The sequence below is a fragment of the Cyprinodon tularosa genome, unplaced genomic scaffold (assembly GCF_016077235.1).
Source record: "Cyprinodon tularosa strain WSP-4 unplaced genomic scaffold, ASM1607723v1 ctg346, whole genome shotgun sequence".
Classification (NCBI taxonomy): Eukaryota; Metazoa; Chordata; class Actinopteri; order Cyprinodontiformes; family Cyprinodontidae; genus Cyprinodon; species Cyprinodon tularosa.
In genome coordinates, this window is record NW_024039059.1 from 181,055 (window position 1) to 197,744 (window position 16,690).

Here is a 16,690-nt window from a genome sequence, read left to right on the forward strand (position 1 = left end):
CCAGGAGATGATGCTTCTCTTTAGATCTCAATGTCCACAAATCATGACGGAATATTTTAGTACAAAGACTGATGTTTAAAAAGGAATTGCAGGAGACCAGCCAAGGGCCCATCAAGGAAAGTGAGGAAATTTTGAATGGCTGCTACTGTATACCTTTACATGTCCCAGCACAAATACAGAAAGACAAAATTTTCACCTGTAAAGTTAATAAGGAACAGTGCTCCTGATTTGGACCTGCATGGTCTATCTGAAATAACGTAAAAACTAGACTATTTTTCACAGTGTTACAATTTGTATTAAGTTTGAAATTCATACATACCCTTTTACAAGAAATAAAAGTTAAAAAATTGTAAACTGTTTCACTTTTTGCTTAAATCTAGTGTAGGATTATATTTTGACACACATTTAAACACCTGTCTTTCAGAATAAACCGATAGGTAAAAGAAAAACTGATTTATGAAAATCTTAAATCTCAGTTGGGTATAAAATACTGTTACATGTAGGCAGAGTTTTAAGAATGTATTGTCAATTACTTTTAGTTTGCATCCCTTTTTAAAATGTTAAACCCTCAGATTTTTTACGTTAAAAGCCATTTCATAACAAATTTCAGTGTCCAACCTTCCTGTTACTTTCTTTGCTATGTTGTTATAAGATTTTATGTCATTAAGCTTTCAAACTAGTACAGGTCTTATTTATTTATCAGAACTTTGCTTCAACAAATTGATTGAAATCCAAGGAGCACGGATCAAATCAAATAAAAAAAGCTTGGTCTGCTTGTGCCATGCCACACTCCACAGCTTGTTAGCCAGCAGAACAGCAAGCTTGAACCACTGATTTTGCCAGCTTAGCCATAGAAAGTGATTTGTTTTTCATCTCCTTCTGCAAGGATCCATGCTGAGCACTTCCAATTGAAGGTCTACACAGTTTATGCACTGATCAGAAGGATAATATTTTGCTTTCCAGTCTAATCAGAGAAACACTGTTTAGTTTTTATGATTTGACCACAGTGTTTTGGTTTGTTTTTTTCCCCAAGGTGAATTTTGCAGTTGTTGATAAAAAAAAAAAAAAAAGAAAAGATAATCAACCCTGCTGGCTGTCATGAAGTTTCGAGTTACAGAAACAAACATGACAAATAAACAAAAACCGACAGAAAACTTTTAGTTATTCATCCAAATTTTTCACAGTAGGGTGTTTTTATTCATTTCATTTTTTTAATAACGTCTCTTCAACTTATCAGTCACAGTTAAATTTACCACTAATCTGAGATGGTGTCACCCCCAAATAACAAATCAAACAAGTTTTACATCTGTTTATTGCCGTTTCTTTGTACATTAGTTAACTATTTTTTTATGTAGCTTTCCGTTTTTATAAAAGAGTTTTCTACAACGCTTGAAGAATTGCTATATTCTATATATTACAGGGACATTATCTGATGATCACAACCTGAATGTTTTTCTACTTAAGCTCATTTTTCCACATTTCCAATATGTAAGAATAAATCCTGATAAATACAGGTCCCAGAGACAGTCTGGTGTAACCTTGGTAACGAATGCCAGCTCTTCCTATTGGTTCGTAGAACTTTTTTAAGGTCATCTTCTTTGCTAGTTGGATTCACAATTGGCCCGGTAAGTTTGCTGAAAATGTAAGTAGATACAATTGTCCAATCATAATCACATGTAGATTGTTTTGAAAATTAATTCTCTTTATAATAGTTTAATTGCCTAATGAAGATTTAAACAGCATCAACATTACAGATTGATGCAGAAACACAGATCAGGCTTTAATGCGCATAAAAAGGGGATATTTTGTAATGATGTCAAATGAGAAAACTTGTATAAAGCAAAGTGAGTTTGACAAAATATTTTGGTGGTAGAATAACTTGATTTTCCTCATAATTCTAGTGTTTGTTCATTTTGTTCAAGAAGTACTTAATATTTCTTTGGATATCTGGCTACACTGTTAAAAAAGTAAATGGCAATTGTTGTTCTAACACACAATTGTATTGTAATCCGACTCAGAAATATAAATTTGACATCTAACAAATAAATACACGTTTGCCCAACTCAAATTCTCAGAAGTTGGTTTAACAAGGAGTTTTAAATCGCCTATACAAGATTTTTTGAGTTCCCTCAACTGTAAACTCATGGGCATGCGCACTGCTTATGTTCATGGACACGCCCACTACGGTACGGGGTTTCCTATCCCTTTCTTCAAGGGCACAGCCTTTTTCCCTCGTGTTTGAGAAGATTGGCGGACATTGTGATTTTATGCATCTGGAGAACCACGCAGGAACGACCCTGGGACCTTACCAGTTTTCCCGGTGAGTGCTGCAAAGTACAGACAGTTAGCGGTTAGCTCCGTGAGTTAGCATTCCCTTGTGGTGTATTGCCACCGAGTTGAAGCATGAGTTCACATGTTTTTCACGTTCTGATGAAAGGAAAAGCAGCGCACGTGCACGTGTATAATGCGCGTGTGCGCGTGCGTGTTTATGCCGCGCATGTGCGGGTGAGTGTTTATGCATAGAGAAAAGAGTGTGCCTGTTATTTTCATTGTACAAATGAAAAGAGACATTAAGTTGAGTGTAATAACTTATTAAATTTCTAAATTGTTTTATGTAGTGCAGTGTTGTTGCACTCAGGCACAGAATATTACAAGACTACATTATTTTACTTTCTTAATCCGATGTGGGTATTTACTGTTATTTACATTATTTACATGTGGATTTTTTGCTTTCATGATTTTATTTGCTTTACAAGAAAAACAGTGACATTAACATTTTATATGTTAACCCTGTAATGCAGCAGTTAATTCGTAATGAGTTAGAAAAGTTACATTACACACTGAAATTTATCATACTTGGAGAGATATAAACTGTACAGTTAAGAACAAGAAGTGAATGGATTTAACTAAGCCCTGTTGTGCTATGCAGGCTGGGTTTTTTGGATACCCTGGATTCTGGATTCTCTCCTTAAATGGAGATGGCGAGCCAACCGTGTGAACATCTGGATTTGGATTGAAGAGAAGGATTTGGACTGAAGAGGACTTTCTTTTTTTGCATTCATCGTCCTGTCGGAGTGGTAGGACTAAAAAGAAAAACTCAGAGATAAAAAGGGAAAACCTTTTTCTTTTTCCGTTGGGAAACAAGACATTTTATTTCATTTTATTTTTTTTAAAAGGGTGCACCCAATTTAAAGAGACTACAATTGAAAAAAACAAACTGAAGGCCGTCCAAATTTGTAAAACTGTTATTTTTTCATATATGTTAATACACTTACTTCACAAAAAATTACCTGTGTGTTTTCCTCTTACTAAAATGGTGTCTTACTGTTTTTTCCCTCATCATCACTCTTACGAATCTAGAACATTCTGGTCCAGTGTCATGTTACTTTGATCTGTGCAGTTAAGATTATGTTGTTGAACATGGTTTTATACTGTATCTATGCAATGTTTGGCTTGAAGCAATAAAAATGTTGTATTAACATAATTTTTTGTGTGTTGAATGATTGGTAGTGAAGACGATTGGTAGGACTAAAAAAACTGAGTTGATAGAACTCAACTTGCAGATAACACTACAAAATCTGAGTTTGTAGAACTCAAAATCTATATGTCAAACTCATAAAACAAAGTTGATAGAACTCAGAACTTAAAGGTGAAACTCAAAAACCTAAGTTGGTAGAACTCAAAATTTCTATGTAACACTCCAAAAACCTAAGTTGGCAGAACTCAAAAATCTTTGTAAACTCAACCACAGTGAATTTAAGTAAGGAAAACTCAAAAAACCAAATGCATCACGTTGCCTAGAAAATGTAAGTTCTGTCAACCTCTATATTTTTTTCAGTGTATAAATAATCCTGGTCTAAAGAGTTTTATGTATTAGTAATATGTGTTATCTGCACCAATTTTAAATGGAGCAAACAGCATTCTTTGCAAAATATATAAACACATCAGTCTGTATTAGAGCCATCCATCCTAACCCAGATATTACTCCCCTCAGTATCTCTTTTCTGCGATATTCTGGCAATCCTTTGCCTTGCAAGAAGATGAATTTTCGCATACATCATACCTGGAAAAATGCTAAAAAATCATCTTATCAATCTGTCTCGCACACCACCCATTCATTACTGAGGAGAAAGTCCTTGCTTTCTTATGGGGCCTAAATCACTCCACCATAACAAAACGTTGCCTACAAATTGCCTATAATATTAGGTGTGGTTGTTTGTTTAGACTTGACTCCTATTCCTCAGCCAGGCCCTTAACCCAAAAGCATTTGGGTCTGAGAATAATTGATCCCTGAGAACCGCATACATTAGTATATGCTGGATCCCTTTTAGTACGCCTTACTTACCAGAGCTACTTTATGGCACAGCACTACTGTACCTCAAAGTGTCTTTTTTTAACATTTAGATTGTCTGACTGTTTCTTTGCTCCTTCTGGAACCTTTTATTCCTTTATCTGAAACTCTATTTTATATGTGTCTGTATTTTTTCTTTGCCTTTCTATTCCTTTTTGTCTCCTTTTTTCTGCACCACTCTCATTTTTTTTCTTTTTTCCCCTTTCTCCAAAGTTGACTTATTGATTTTATTTTCATACTGTTGGTAGTTGTTCCCATCGTCATAAACTATCATTGTTGCCTCTTTTCAAGCTGGCATTGATCACTGTGCAGCCAATCACAACCAATCTTCACAATGCACCATTATTTGCCCTCACCGTTATTTGTCTTGTGGGTTCTGTGAACTATGTTTTTCAATCTAGCAATTCAAAGGTTTGTCAAAATAACAGGGCTGTACATTTTGGTATTTATGACATTATTCTATTGCTTTTCTTTAGCCGAGGCTCCTTTGTTTTGTCACAATATGTCCAATTGTTGAAATTACAACTTTAGTAAGCCATTCATTTTTCTTGTTGTCTGATCCATTTTTATGGGGGCTGATTCTTAGGGGTTTTAGGTTTAGTGGAGATCCAAAAACCCCTTTTCATCCTTCTCCAAATTACCTAAAGACCCCCTAAACAATTTCATACACGGCTGCTAAATAAAGACAGCATTTACAATGCTGGGTTGATCCAGGGAACAGTGAGAATGAGAAAACATCAACCCCTCAGTTGGCCTAATTTGCTTTTACAAAGAGATTTTTGTATACTTTCTAATAAGGTAATGTAGTTTCAACTTATTTTTCTGAAGGCCTCATTGCTCATAGTTTCTGCTACTTCTTTAGTGTTTAAAGTGATTGTGTGCCTACATCCTTCTTTAACTCCACTTTATTTATAAAGCACTTTAAAACAGCTACAGCTGCCACAAAGGTAATATTAAAAATTTATAAAAACAACATAGAAGTTTAAAGAAATAAAAACATACAATAAAATTAATTAATTAAAACAAATGACAAATAAAACCAAATGAACAATTCCACAAAACAGTCCAGATTATCACAGTAAAAATTTTAAAACTCTTTAAACTTCACTTTGGACATTTAGTCCATTTCTGAGTTCCAAAGAACGCAAGTACGGACTCGTATCCTTGCCAAGTATAACACAGGAAACTATATACTTGGGTAGAAAGGGAGTAGCCTCGTGAGACCATCCTGGTCTCGCGAGCTTTCAAGGTTTCACTCGGAAATCAGTCTGGAGACTCTCCGTTAAAGAAAATTTGGAGCCGTTCACCAAACGAACGTCCAATCAGCGTTGGCTTTGAGGCGGGTTGAGGTGTGACGCAACGAGAAGCGCGTCAGTTCAGTGTAAAGAACATGGCGGCTTCAGCTGATGAAACTAGTGTTAGCGTGGCTTTTGGGAAAGTTTTATCGGAATTACAGAGTATTTCTTCACTGAAAGAAGAGCAAAACACTGCTCTGGAGGCCTTTCTCAGAGCAAAAGATGTTTTTGCTCTTCTCCCGACTGGTTTCGGCAAGAGTAGCCTGGCTTGTGGTTGTGTTTTCGTTGTCGCTCTGTTAGTACGTCATATGCTTCGTTGATCTGATTGGTTTATTTGGCCCGTCTATCACCAACATAGGCCAATCAGCTAACCAGTATTTTTGCCCCTTCCCAAAATTACTTCAACGGAAGGTTTCCAGATGGATATGCAGAGCAAATCCATGTGGCGGAGTCAGGTTAGAAAGGGAGCACGCCGCATAAATCTGGGTCAATTGGAACAGAAGCGTACTCGTGCCGTCACCACACACTCGGCTCGTCTGAAGCTGCATTTCACCTCCTGTTGTTAAAAGTCTCTAGATAATAATAAATTCTTACTTTTTCATTTAGTTGGAGGAATAATAATTAAGACATTCAGATAAACGCAAATCAAATGAACATTTTGCCAAACAAAACATAAAAATCACAATCGGAGTCAGCGGTCCTTCACACAAGCCGAGAGAGGGCCGCTGCAGACGGGCTGGGATTAGACCTGGCTGTCTAACCCTTGGTGGTCGGCTGGTTGACGCGGTCCTTCAACTTCTTAACCTGTTTTTTAAATTCCGCATTAAATCAGTAAATGCACCATATAGTGACACTTTAAAGTATAATGTTCTTGCCTCAAAAGATCTTAAAATGTACTTTTATTGAAGAACAGCAACAGAAAAGAGAACTTATAACTTCATACTCTGAGCTCTGTGCGCGCTCCATTGAAAGCTGCTGCTGCCGCAGTGCATGCTGGGACAGCTGTCAATCTCAAGAACGGACAAGTCTGCTCTGATGCATGCTGGGTAAAGAGGGAGGGGGGAGAACAACATCTGGGGACTTTGTCTATTCTCGGTCTGCTGTTCTTGTGAATTGGAACTGTACTAGGGCTGAGGCTGATGGCGTTTCACGAGCACACGAGAACGCACAAGTAAACATTGAGAAACATCCTTATTTTATCATTTACCTCTTCTTTTTCTACTCAAATGCTCTGCACTTATTTCACATCCTCTTTTCATGCTTTTTGTACACTAGGTCTCTTAGGCGGTTTTTAACTCTGCTTGGGTACAGTTCTTTGTTTGTTTCATGGTGCTACATTCAGTTCATGTTGGCACAATTAAAAATGTTCCAAAGGTTTGGCGTGAAAGCACTGATGATCACTCTAGTTCTGGACAATATCTGCTGTGATGCCACCTTCTAAAACACCCCTGTCAGATGGCATTCATACCAGTTGCCTAAAATACCCTAACTGGTGCATTTCCACCAGTTGAGAGGAGCCAGTTGAGGTGGCTCGGGCATCTGGTTAGGATGCCTCCTTGACGCCTCCCTGGTGAGGTGTTCCGGGCACGTCCCACCGGGAGGAGGCCCCGGGGAAGACCCAGGACACGCTGGAGAGACTATGTTTCTCGGCTGGCCTGGGAACGCCTTGGGGTTCCTCCTGAGGGGCTAGAAGAAGTGGCTGGGGAGAGGGAAGTCTGGGCCTCCCTTCTTAGGCTGCTGCCCCCGCGACCCGACCCCGGATAAGCGGAGGAATGGATGGTGCATTTCCATGCAGGGAAGCAACAACGCCACAGTTAGCTCCTAACGTTCTGTGGAGGCAGCTCAGTTCAGTCTGTTTAACTAACTTTTAGTGAGTATCTACTTCTCATGGCCATACAGGCTGATTTATATTCAGAAACCAGGTCGTCTGCGTGTGTCTCACAGTTAACGCTGATATGCCACCCACCCCTTCCGCAGACGCCCAGCTGCACCTCTCCAGAATTGTAGGTGAGCGCAGACAGTGCCGCAGACAGGAGGCCTCTGATTGGTCAAATCTACATCCGCTCTACACTATGCGTATTTCCTGTTTGGGACCTTACTGGCTTGTTTTGTTTATATGACCGCCATTATGGAAAGCGACTTGTGAAGCAGGACGTAGCTAGAAGAGCGAGGTGCGCCAGAATGCTCGAACCCTTTTTCCACCTGGATCCCCGCTCTTTTTCGCCCTCATGTCCCTCTGTTGTTGCAAAAACTTGCCCCTTGCCACGTAGCTAGACCCGCAGCTAGTTCGTGATTGTCCCTCTTGCGTTGTGGCGTGAAATAACATAGCCCAGACGACGCTTCAAAACTGGGCTTAGATAAAAAAAAAACCATCATACCTGCGAAACGCTCACTGCGACACACTGTTTTTGGAGTATAACCAGCTCTTAAGAGGGCTATAGGACAAAAAATCGTCTGCAAAAGGAGGGAGATGCAGAGAGGAAGACTGCAGGGTTTCTGGTGTACACCTCAAAACATCTAGATATACTTCTCTCCTCTGTAAAGCAAATAAATGATTGCTTGTCTTTTTTAAGTCTGTGTCAATAAATAGTTTTACAAGGATAAAAGATTTCACATGTTTATAGAAATGCATTGCACACATGTCAAAAAAAGATGTCCAATTATTAAAATTGAATGTATCAACAATTCCCCCCACTAGAGGCATTTTCTCCCAGCTTTTATGTCCCTCACTTCCTGTACACTGACATTTCTCAGCTCCTACAATCTACTGGCTCGTGCCAGAAGACCCCCCACCATCTCTCTATCTGCGTATCCTCCAGCAGGGGCTCCTGGGAACAATTCAGCAGAGCTCTGTATTGTGTTGTACTGAAAGCGACCTCAACTATATAAGGAATTGACACACCTATTTTTTTTTTTCTGTTTTTGATTTTCTGGACACACTCTGCTCCCAATAGTGAGCGTTTCACCATCCCACCCCCCTGGGTGTTCTTTGGAAGAACTTTTGTGGAACCTGGACCACCAGCTGGGATAAGAGAGAAAAGCAGCATGGCTTTTAGGTGTTTTTTTTCTCTTTCTAGCTTTTGTTACCTTCAAACAGCCACATTACCAAAACAGTCGAATTTCCACCAGCCTCTTTTGTGTCCTGTTGTCAGTCAATCCGTTCGTCTCTCTGCTTCTTTTTCTTGATGATTTGAAGCGTGATTTTCCTGTGTGATTGCTTTCCAATTCACACACAGCGCTCCTCAAGAGATCGATTTTTTTTTTCTTCCTTTTTCTTCTCTGGCCTTTTTGGAAATAAATAAATATCAGTATGTTATTGTTTGTTCCTTGCTGACAAGTTCTCTTTCATATGGAACTTTGAAATTTGTTTTTTAGAGCCCTGTTGCAGCTATTCAAAGGTTATCTTGCAGGCCTGTACAACACAATTTTCATCATTACTTTTATGTGTTTGAACCAGTGGCATTTCTCATTGAACGTTAAGGAGGCTAAAACCTTCCCTGTACATTTGTATAGGAATTGGTCTAATGCAGGGGTCGGCAACCCAAACTGCTCAAAGAGCCATATTGGACCAAAAAAAAAAATCTGTCTGGAGCCGCAAAAAAGTAAAAGCCTTATATAGGCCTCGTATAGCAACACGTATTATCCCACTATAGAAAAGGACTAAATGGGCTTAAATATTTAATAAGCATTCACGTTTAAATGTTTATCCTGAAGCAAATGTCCCATAGTAGCCTGAGGTGACGGAGGAACAGTGAACGCTCCCGTCGCGCACCGCTTCACCGAGCGCTGCTTCACCACCTTCACTGCACGGTTTAAGTTTTCTTGCAATGATGAACTTATAGAAACACAATAAAGAAATCTTTCTATGGTGTACGTGTTTCTGTTGAGAGGAGTTTATTGAGTCATGAGGAACCAAGCAGGAACTGACATCAGAGCTGTGCTCTCTAACCCCGAAATCCCACATCCTCCGTCACCATCGTTCCTTGGTCTGATTAATATTTTTAGGATTTGGGGAAAAAATGGAAGAAAGTTCAGATACCTGCATCAAAGCGCTGCCTGTTTGATCTGTGGATGGTTTTTCCATCCTTGCAACAAAACTAGTTGCAGTAGTGGAGTTTGGAAATGCAATCCACTTCTTAAATCTATCTGCGCTCCTCTAATTTATCCTGCAATCGCACTTTTTCTCTCACTCCTAGCTTAGTGGTGGGCTGCAGATTTAGCCTTCCCTGGAAATACCTTTCCAAATTTTTCCTTTTATTTTTTGACAACCTCTCATTACAGAGGAAAAACGCAGGCAATCCTTCTGCATTGATAATGAAAGCAAATGATTGGGTCTATTTGAATCCTCATTTCTTATCAGCTATTTTCCTTTTTTCCCTTTGGGATTCATATTCCGAGACACACCCACCACTTTGTTTGCCTGGCACCGCGCCACGGTGGTTCCAGGTTATGACCACTGATCTCTATGGCTATGACGGCAATTATTGTTTAAATTTATTTATAATACAAATGTTTACAGCATTGGAAAACATTAATTAATTTTTGTTTGACCTCCTGCACACCATATTAAAACAAAAAAAAAACAAAAAAATTGATTTTCATAAAACTTTTGAAAAAGCTCCAGGGAGCCACAAGGGGGAGGCTAAAGAGCCGCATGCAGCTCCAGAGCCGCAGGTTGCCGACGCCTGGTCTAATGTGAATTGTTAAACTTTATAAATGTATTCATTAAATTGGATTAAATGTGCACTAAAATGCACTTGATTTCATGAGTATGTTGCACGTTTATCAGCTGTTGAGCCCACTCTCTGATGCGACATCCCCTCCGCTCTGAAGCTGCAGGACGCAGTCTGTCAGTCTCTCTGCGAAATTCCCATTGACCCTTCCTGCATTGAAAAAACAGCAAAAACGCAGGTCCCTGATTGGATAACATGCAAAAATCTGTCACTTACACTGACGCTAAACATCTTATGCGGTCTATGGAGCAGGCGGGCCATGAAGCTGGCGGCTCGATGCTGATTAGTAGAACACGATAAAAGATTTGACTGACAGTGGCCAGACAGAGGGGAGGTTTTTTCTCATGCAAATCAGACGATGGAGGGGAAAGCCACCATCCATTCAGAGAAATCGTCTTATGCTGAACTAATGTGTGTTTCAATGTTGGTTATTCCAATATGTTACAGTTTGATCAATGACAGCATTGAGCCTCTCCTGTTTCAAAGACCAGCTGCCGCCATGTTTTATAATTACCCTTATATCCAAAGAATCTACTATAGTTTCAAAAGTCATAATGTGTGGAAAAGTATCGATGGTTTTCAACAAAACTTTTTTTAAATCTAAAGAGTAAAATCTCTGACTATTCCCCTTTGCAATAGAAGTAGAAGCTTGGTTGGACTCCATGGAGAGCTTCTGTAAACTTCAGCTTACAAGTCTTGGATTGGTAGCATCCCCCCCACAAGGGTACCCACCTCTGGTAGAATGCCAGCTTTTATGTATTTTAATTAATTATTGATTGATTTATATAGCTTTTTAAACAACTAAGGTTGTCAAAGCACTTCAGTTATAATTCAGCATAAAAAGAGAAAACGGGTTAAAGCCATTATGGCACCCCACAAAAAAGTGAAACACTAAAGGAAGTACAAATACTTCGTTACTGTACTTAAGTACAGTTTTTAGGTATCTATACTTTACTCCATTACTTTTTTTCTTCCTTCTTCTGACTTCTACTCATTATATTTTCACACAAGTATCTGTACTTTCTTTTCCTTACATTTTTAAAACAAACGTTACTCGTTACTCTTGGCTTCGGTTTTATGTTTATAAATATTTCACGTCATGTGCGCCATCCAATGCAGATAATTGGCACCATCCACATCTAGTGAAAACTAGTGTAATTGGATGAGTCATATGACACAATCACTCATTGGTTAGCTAAAGGAAATCATCAGAAGCAAGCAGGTGTTATTCAAACTGCAAACGTGAATTGTCTATACCATGCTAGAATGTTGGATTCAGAAAAAGATAGACATTTCTGAAAGGTCAGACACAGGCAAGAGCGTAGATGGAGTTGGAGACCAACAAGACCTCCCTCATCTTTGACCCTTTCTCAAAGAATTTTTTGAAATAGTTGAAGAATTTAGCTTTCGATTCATGTTGTGGCATCTGGCTGTTTTTTTTAAGGTTACTTTATACTTTTATACTTTAAGTAGTTTTTGGAGCACATACTTTTTCAAGTTTACTTGAGTAAAGAGGTCAAGTTGATACTTTAACTTTTACCAGAGTGTTTTTAAACTGCAGTATCTATACTTCTACTTAAGTAACAAAAGGGACCCAGAATGGATTATCAAGATTCTTCAGGATGATCTAGATCATTTGATTCCTTTATCAAATCTCACACCATCGTTATTTCATCAGTACAATAAATAATTTCAGGTCAATCAGGTTCTCTATGATTGACGGCAGAAGAGAATTCAAGACAATTTGGTCATAAAACTAATTTATATGTTTCTATAACAAACTTTTAACCAGAGGCTCTTAAATTTTATAAAGCCAGGCAACCCTGGCCCTTTTTATGATGAACGGTCTCATTAGCAGTCAATTACAAGACTGCTAACAAGGTTAAATTAAGGTTAAAGAGGCTTTGATATGAAAAGGTTAAATTTTACTAATCTCCAACACCTTAGAGACATCCATGTACTACTACTGTAGCTCTCGCTGTATGTCTGCAGTGTCCAATAGACAAAGGATTCATGATTGAATCAGGTGTAAACATCTTTTCACTTTAATAACATTCCTTCTCAGACTCATTAGTATTTCTTAACCAACTTTAATTTATTTAGAGTGATATTCCTCCTTTTTCCACCAAAGTGTGAGCTCACTGATAGTTGAAGCCTGAAAGGAACTTTGTTAGCCTCCTCAAGACGTGTTCACCTCCACACTCTGCTCCATCTCAATCCCTTAGCAGTGAATCGGTCAGGTCTATCAACAGCAGAACCTCAGCTCATCGCCTGGGAGTTCCAATTGCCTGCCAATCATCAGATAAAATAGATTTCCAATCGAGTCAAGGCTCCCAAGTTGGATACTGCAGAATGGGGGAAAGGCCCGGCCTCTTCTGCTCCCCTGCCTTAACAGACTTCTTGCTAGTTATTTGTTTTTCTCCTTCTATCTCCTGCACTGATCACCTCCTTCCCTGCTTCTTTTCTCTCCAGTCCCTGCGTTGTAGTCTCTTGATCTGCTGGCCAGAGCGGCATGAAATAGAAACGGGCTTATTGTAACACCTCAGGTCCAAATCGTTTAAGTATGCTGCAGCCTCAGTAACACTGCTGGTGCTGCTTTTATAAACCGGTGTTCTTCAGACAAACTTTTTTATAATGCTTTTAACAGGTTAATTTTAATCTTTTCATATTAAGATTTCTTTATATGAAAAAGAAGATTTCTTTCCTGTTATGGACGTTCTAGAGCACAATTATGAGAAATCTAGAATTTGTGTTGCTTGAGGGGATACAATCAGACTCCTCTGCTAATTTAACAAACAAATGTTAAATTAGCTATTATGTGGATCTCCTTATTTTATATTGGAAAGATTTTCCCTATCTCTCTTTATATTAGGGGCCGACAGATATGGGAATTTGAAGGCTGATATTGATATTTAGGGCTTTAAAAAAACAAACATTATCCAATATATTGGCTGATATCTGACTTTTATTGGCCATGATATAAAAAAAAAAAAAATGAAAATGGAAATACATGGGACATGTACTGTTTAACTATAGTCCAACTCAAATTGTCATAACTACCAAAAGCAAGATTCAAGACAATTATAGAATCAAGAATTATGCAATTAAAATAAGCTACTCTTATTTGTGCTGTGTCAACATAAGAGTATATACATATTTTTGGTGCTGATTTTGATAATGCCTCAAATCTGTAGTTTCTGCTTTACTGCTCCTGGAGCCCTGACTAACTTTTAACACTGGAGCTGTTCAATTCATTCATATAGCGCCAATTCACAGCACATGTCAGCTCAAGGCAATTTAATCAGATCATCCAATCAGATCGACCCATTAACTCAGAAGCAATCCCTCACACTAAGCATGCTTGTAGTGACAGTGGAGAGAAAAACTCCCCCTTAACAGGAAGAAACCTCCAGCAAAACCAGGCTCAGTGTGAGTGGCCATCTGTGGAGGCCGACTGGGGTTTTAAGGAGACAAAAGCATTCATACAGAAAGAAGAAGAGATACAAAAGATAACTGTAATCCAGCTCCACAGGCGACCCCGTCCAGGAAACACACAGCCAGGCAGATGGCTCCGAGCCAACTCCCATGTCAGAGGATAAAAGAGAGCATATACAGTTAGTCTCAGTCAGAGAAACAGGACTACAATGAAAAACAGGCCATGTCCCAACATCTATAAACAAAGGTGTTGATGGTCGCAGCACAGCTGATGTTTTTCTCCAGGATGATGTCACAGCCAAACAGAAACGGACTAGATGAAGAATGCAGAGAGAATATAACGTTAGAGATAGAACTTACAAATACTGCAGAATCGGAGGATAGAGTTAGAATGGAGCAGGAAGATGAAAAGGGGTCCCTATGTCCTCCAGCATTCTAAGCCTATAGCAGCATAACTATATCATAACTAAGCAGGATAACTTGAGCCACTCTAACTATAAGCTTTATCAAAAAGGAAAGTTTTAAGCCTAGCCTTAAAAATAGACAGGGCTTCTGCCTCACAGTCTAAAACTGGTAGTTGGTTCCACAGGAAGTCTGATACCTTAAAAGATCTGCCTGATCTGATTTGATTCTTCTTTTAGAAATTTTAGTAACCACTAGTTAATATACAGATGGAGGGCAAAGTGCTCTGTTAGGAGCTTGGCCATTAAAGGCTTTATATATCAGAAGGAGGTTTTTAAATTCTATTCTAGATTTAACTGTCACGTTTTGATTTTCATAGACACAAAATGAAACACATGAATGCTTAACAATCTACTTTACATATTCATACCCAGGTGTAGACCACTGTCTATATATAATATACAGCCATGATTAGCTCATCCATATAAGCTAAACCTTTTTCACAATAGTATTTAACATTAGTTAAACATTTTGCTTTTTGCCATTGAATGTGATTACAACAATACATTTGTTGGAATTAAACACAAGAAGGGGAATATAATGAGGTGCAGAGACCAAACAAAAAGGTTTAAAGGAGTTACGCTGTATTCATAACTGTGTAGTTTAAATGATTCCAGTAACCGACAGTGTGAGAAGATTCTTTGAATAGATTTTTAATCTTTATTTCTCGACATAAAAATCTTAAGAAATTTGCACAATTATGATGTTTTAAAATTTGATGAAAAGAAATCATTGCACAGATATTTTTATCCAAAGTTTTATGGGCTGAAATTGCTATAGTCCCATTCATATTTTCTTAAATAGCTAGTCATTTAGTCATCATTTATGGCAGTGATCTAAATAATGAAATTTTAAATAATAAATCATGAAGGGCAAAGGGTTATTTACTAACACCCCCCCACACCCGCCCCACAGTGAGGTCTGGAAGCACAAGATCTACATCCAGCCATTCAGCAAAGATACTGAATATTCTCTACCATTGAGACACTAAGACACCAAAGCATTTCATTTTGTGTTTATAGTTTTTTCCAATTTCTCTGCAGCTCCATCAGGTTACCATGGATATTTTGTGTGCTTCTCAGATTAATGCTTAGTTTACAGTCAGTGTTCTCCATCAACCCTCTGAGCTCAGAAGAAGTAAACAGATGGCACTGGATTTTACTTTGGGGTAACAGAGTAAAGAGGAGTGAATGCACTTATGAATACTAATTACATAAACCATAGTTAAAACATGAAAGGAAGTGACTGCCTATTTGACTTTGTCTAAGCACAGGTCAGCAGGGATTGCTTCTCTCTATTACGGAGATAATGTCTACCATTACTAAATCTGACCTTTCACATGTGGTCAGAGAAAGGTGGGGAAGTGTGAATAAAATAGCCACAGCCATTCTCCTTAAGAGCATCTTAAAGGTCAGATGATGTCGTAAGGTTGCAACAACTAATTATTTCCCCCCAATTTTCTCCCCGTAGAACCTGCTGGTGAACCATGGATGAAGATTGGGAAAAAGCGGAAGGATAAGAGCTGTGTTCGATGGATTAGACACTATGAGTAGCATGTGCTCTCCTCCTGTTTGGACTAAGAAAGAAATGATTTGCTTTTAGCATGCCTTGTCAATAAACTTCTGTTTGGTTATTTATCTACAGTATCTTGCGTTGCCACTCAGTGCTTCGCTTACAGGGCAACTTTAAAATGAAGGTGTGCATTTACTTTATGGTTTTGAGTCATTGCATTTTTAATCCTGCCATATCTACCAGAGGCGCAGAGATGCGTTCAGGGTCAGTCCGCTATCTGCCAAAGCAAGGAGTCAGTTCACGTCCGCAACTCTGCTGCTTCAGACATAAAAAGAGGAAGAAAAAGACTAGAGTCGTTTTTGTTGAATGCAGAGTACAGCAATCAGGGTTTGATTTTGATCTAACAGGGAAACTGGTTTTTGCTTTAAAATGTAATGAGTTTTGCATTGTTCTAACAACATGGGAGTAAGCTCTGGTTATCCTGGCAGTGACTGTAATGTGTGTGATTGAATAGGAATCTTATTAAACCCTTCATATCCTTTGACTGACGGCTCTGTTTCTTTTCAATCTGCAAAACCAGCTGGTATTTTTATTTGACCTTTTCTGACTTTGAAAAGGCAAATATTATCCATTTATTACAAAATAAGTAAAAATGTATGTTTTCGTGGGGGAAAAACATCCCATTAGCTGTCTTATGGTAATTGACTGACTAACCGTTAACCATGCAGTCTTTATGTATTTTTGGAGAGAAAGGCAGCTGTTACTGATTTTTTTTTTTTTTTTTTTTAGTAAAACATTTTTAATGTGTAGGTAGACTTTTGGGAAATGATTGGACTAAATAAAAATATCCATAGGAAAAAATGTAGCTGGTTTTATCCTCTAATACAGATAGGGTTGCCAAC

At 38.5% G+C, this 16,690-nt stretch overlaps 1 protein-coding gene across 2 annotated transcripts in view; it reads left to right on the forward strand.

The window, feature by feature from the left end:
* The window catches only part of chchd6a (coiled-coil-helix-coiled-coil-helix domain containing 6a), a 131,504-nt gene extending 115,172 nt beyond the window's left edge, over positions 1–16,332 (forward strand). For both annotated transcript variants that reach the window (XM_038294837.1, XM_038294838.1), the window contains one exon: positions 15,747–16,332. In XM_038294837.1, coding sequence (XP_038150765.1) covers positions 15,747–15,770 — 24 coding nt within the window. In that variant the 3' untranslated portion in view covers positions 15,771–16,332. The remainder of the gene's footprint in view (positions 1–15,746) is intronic.
* Positions 16,333–16,690: the final 358 nt, after the last annotated feature.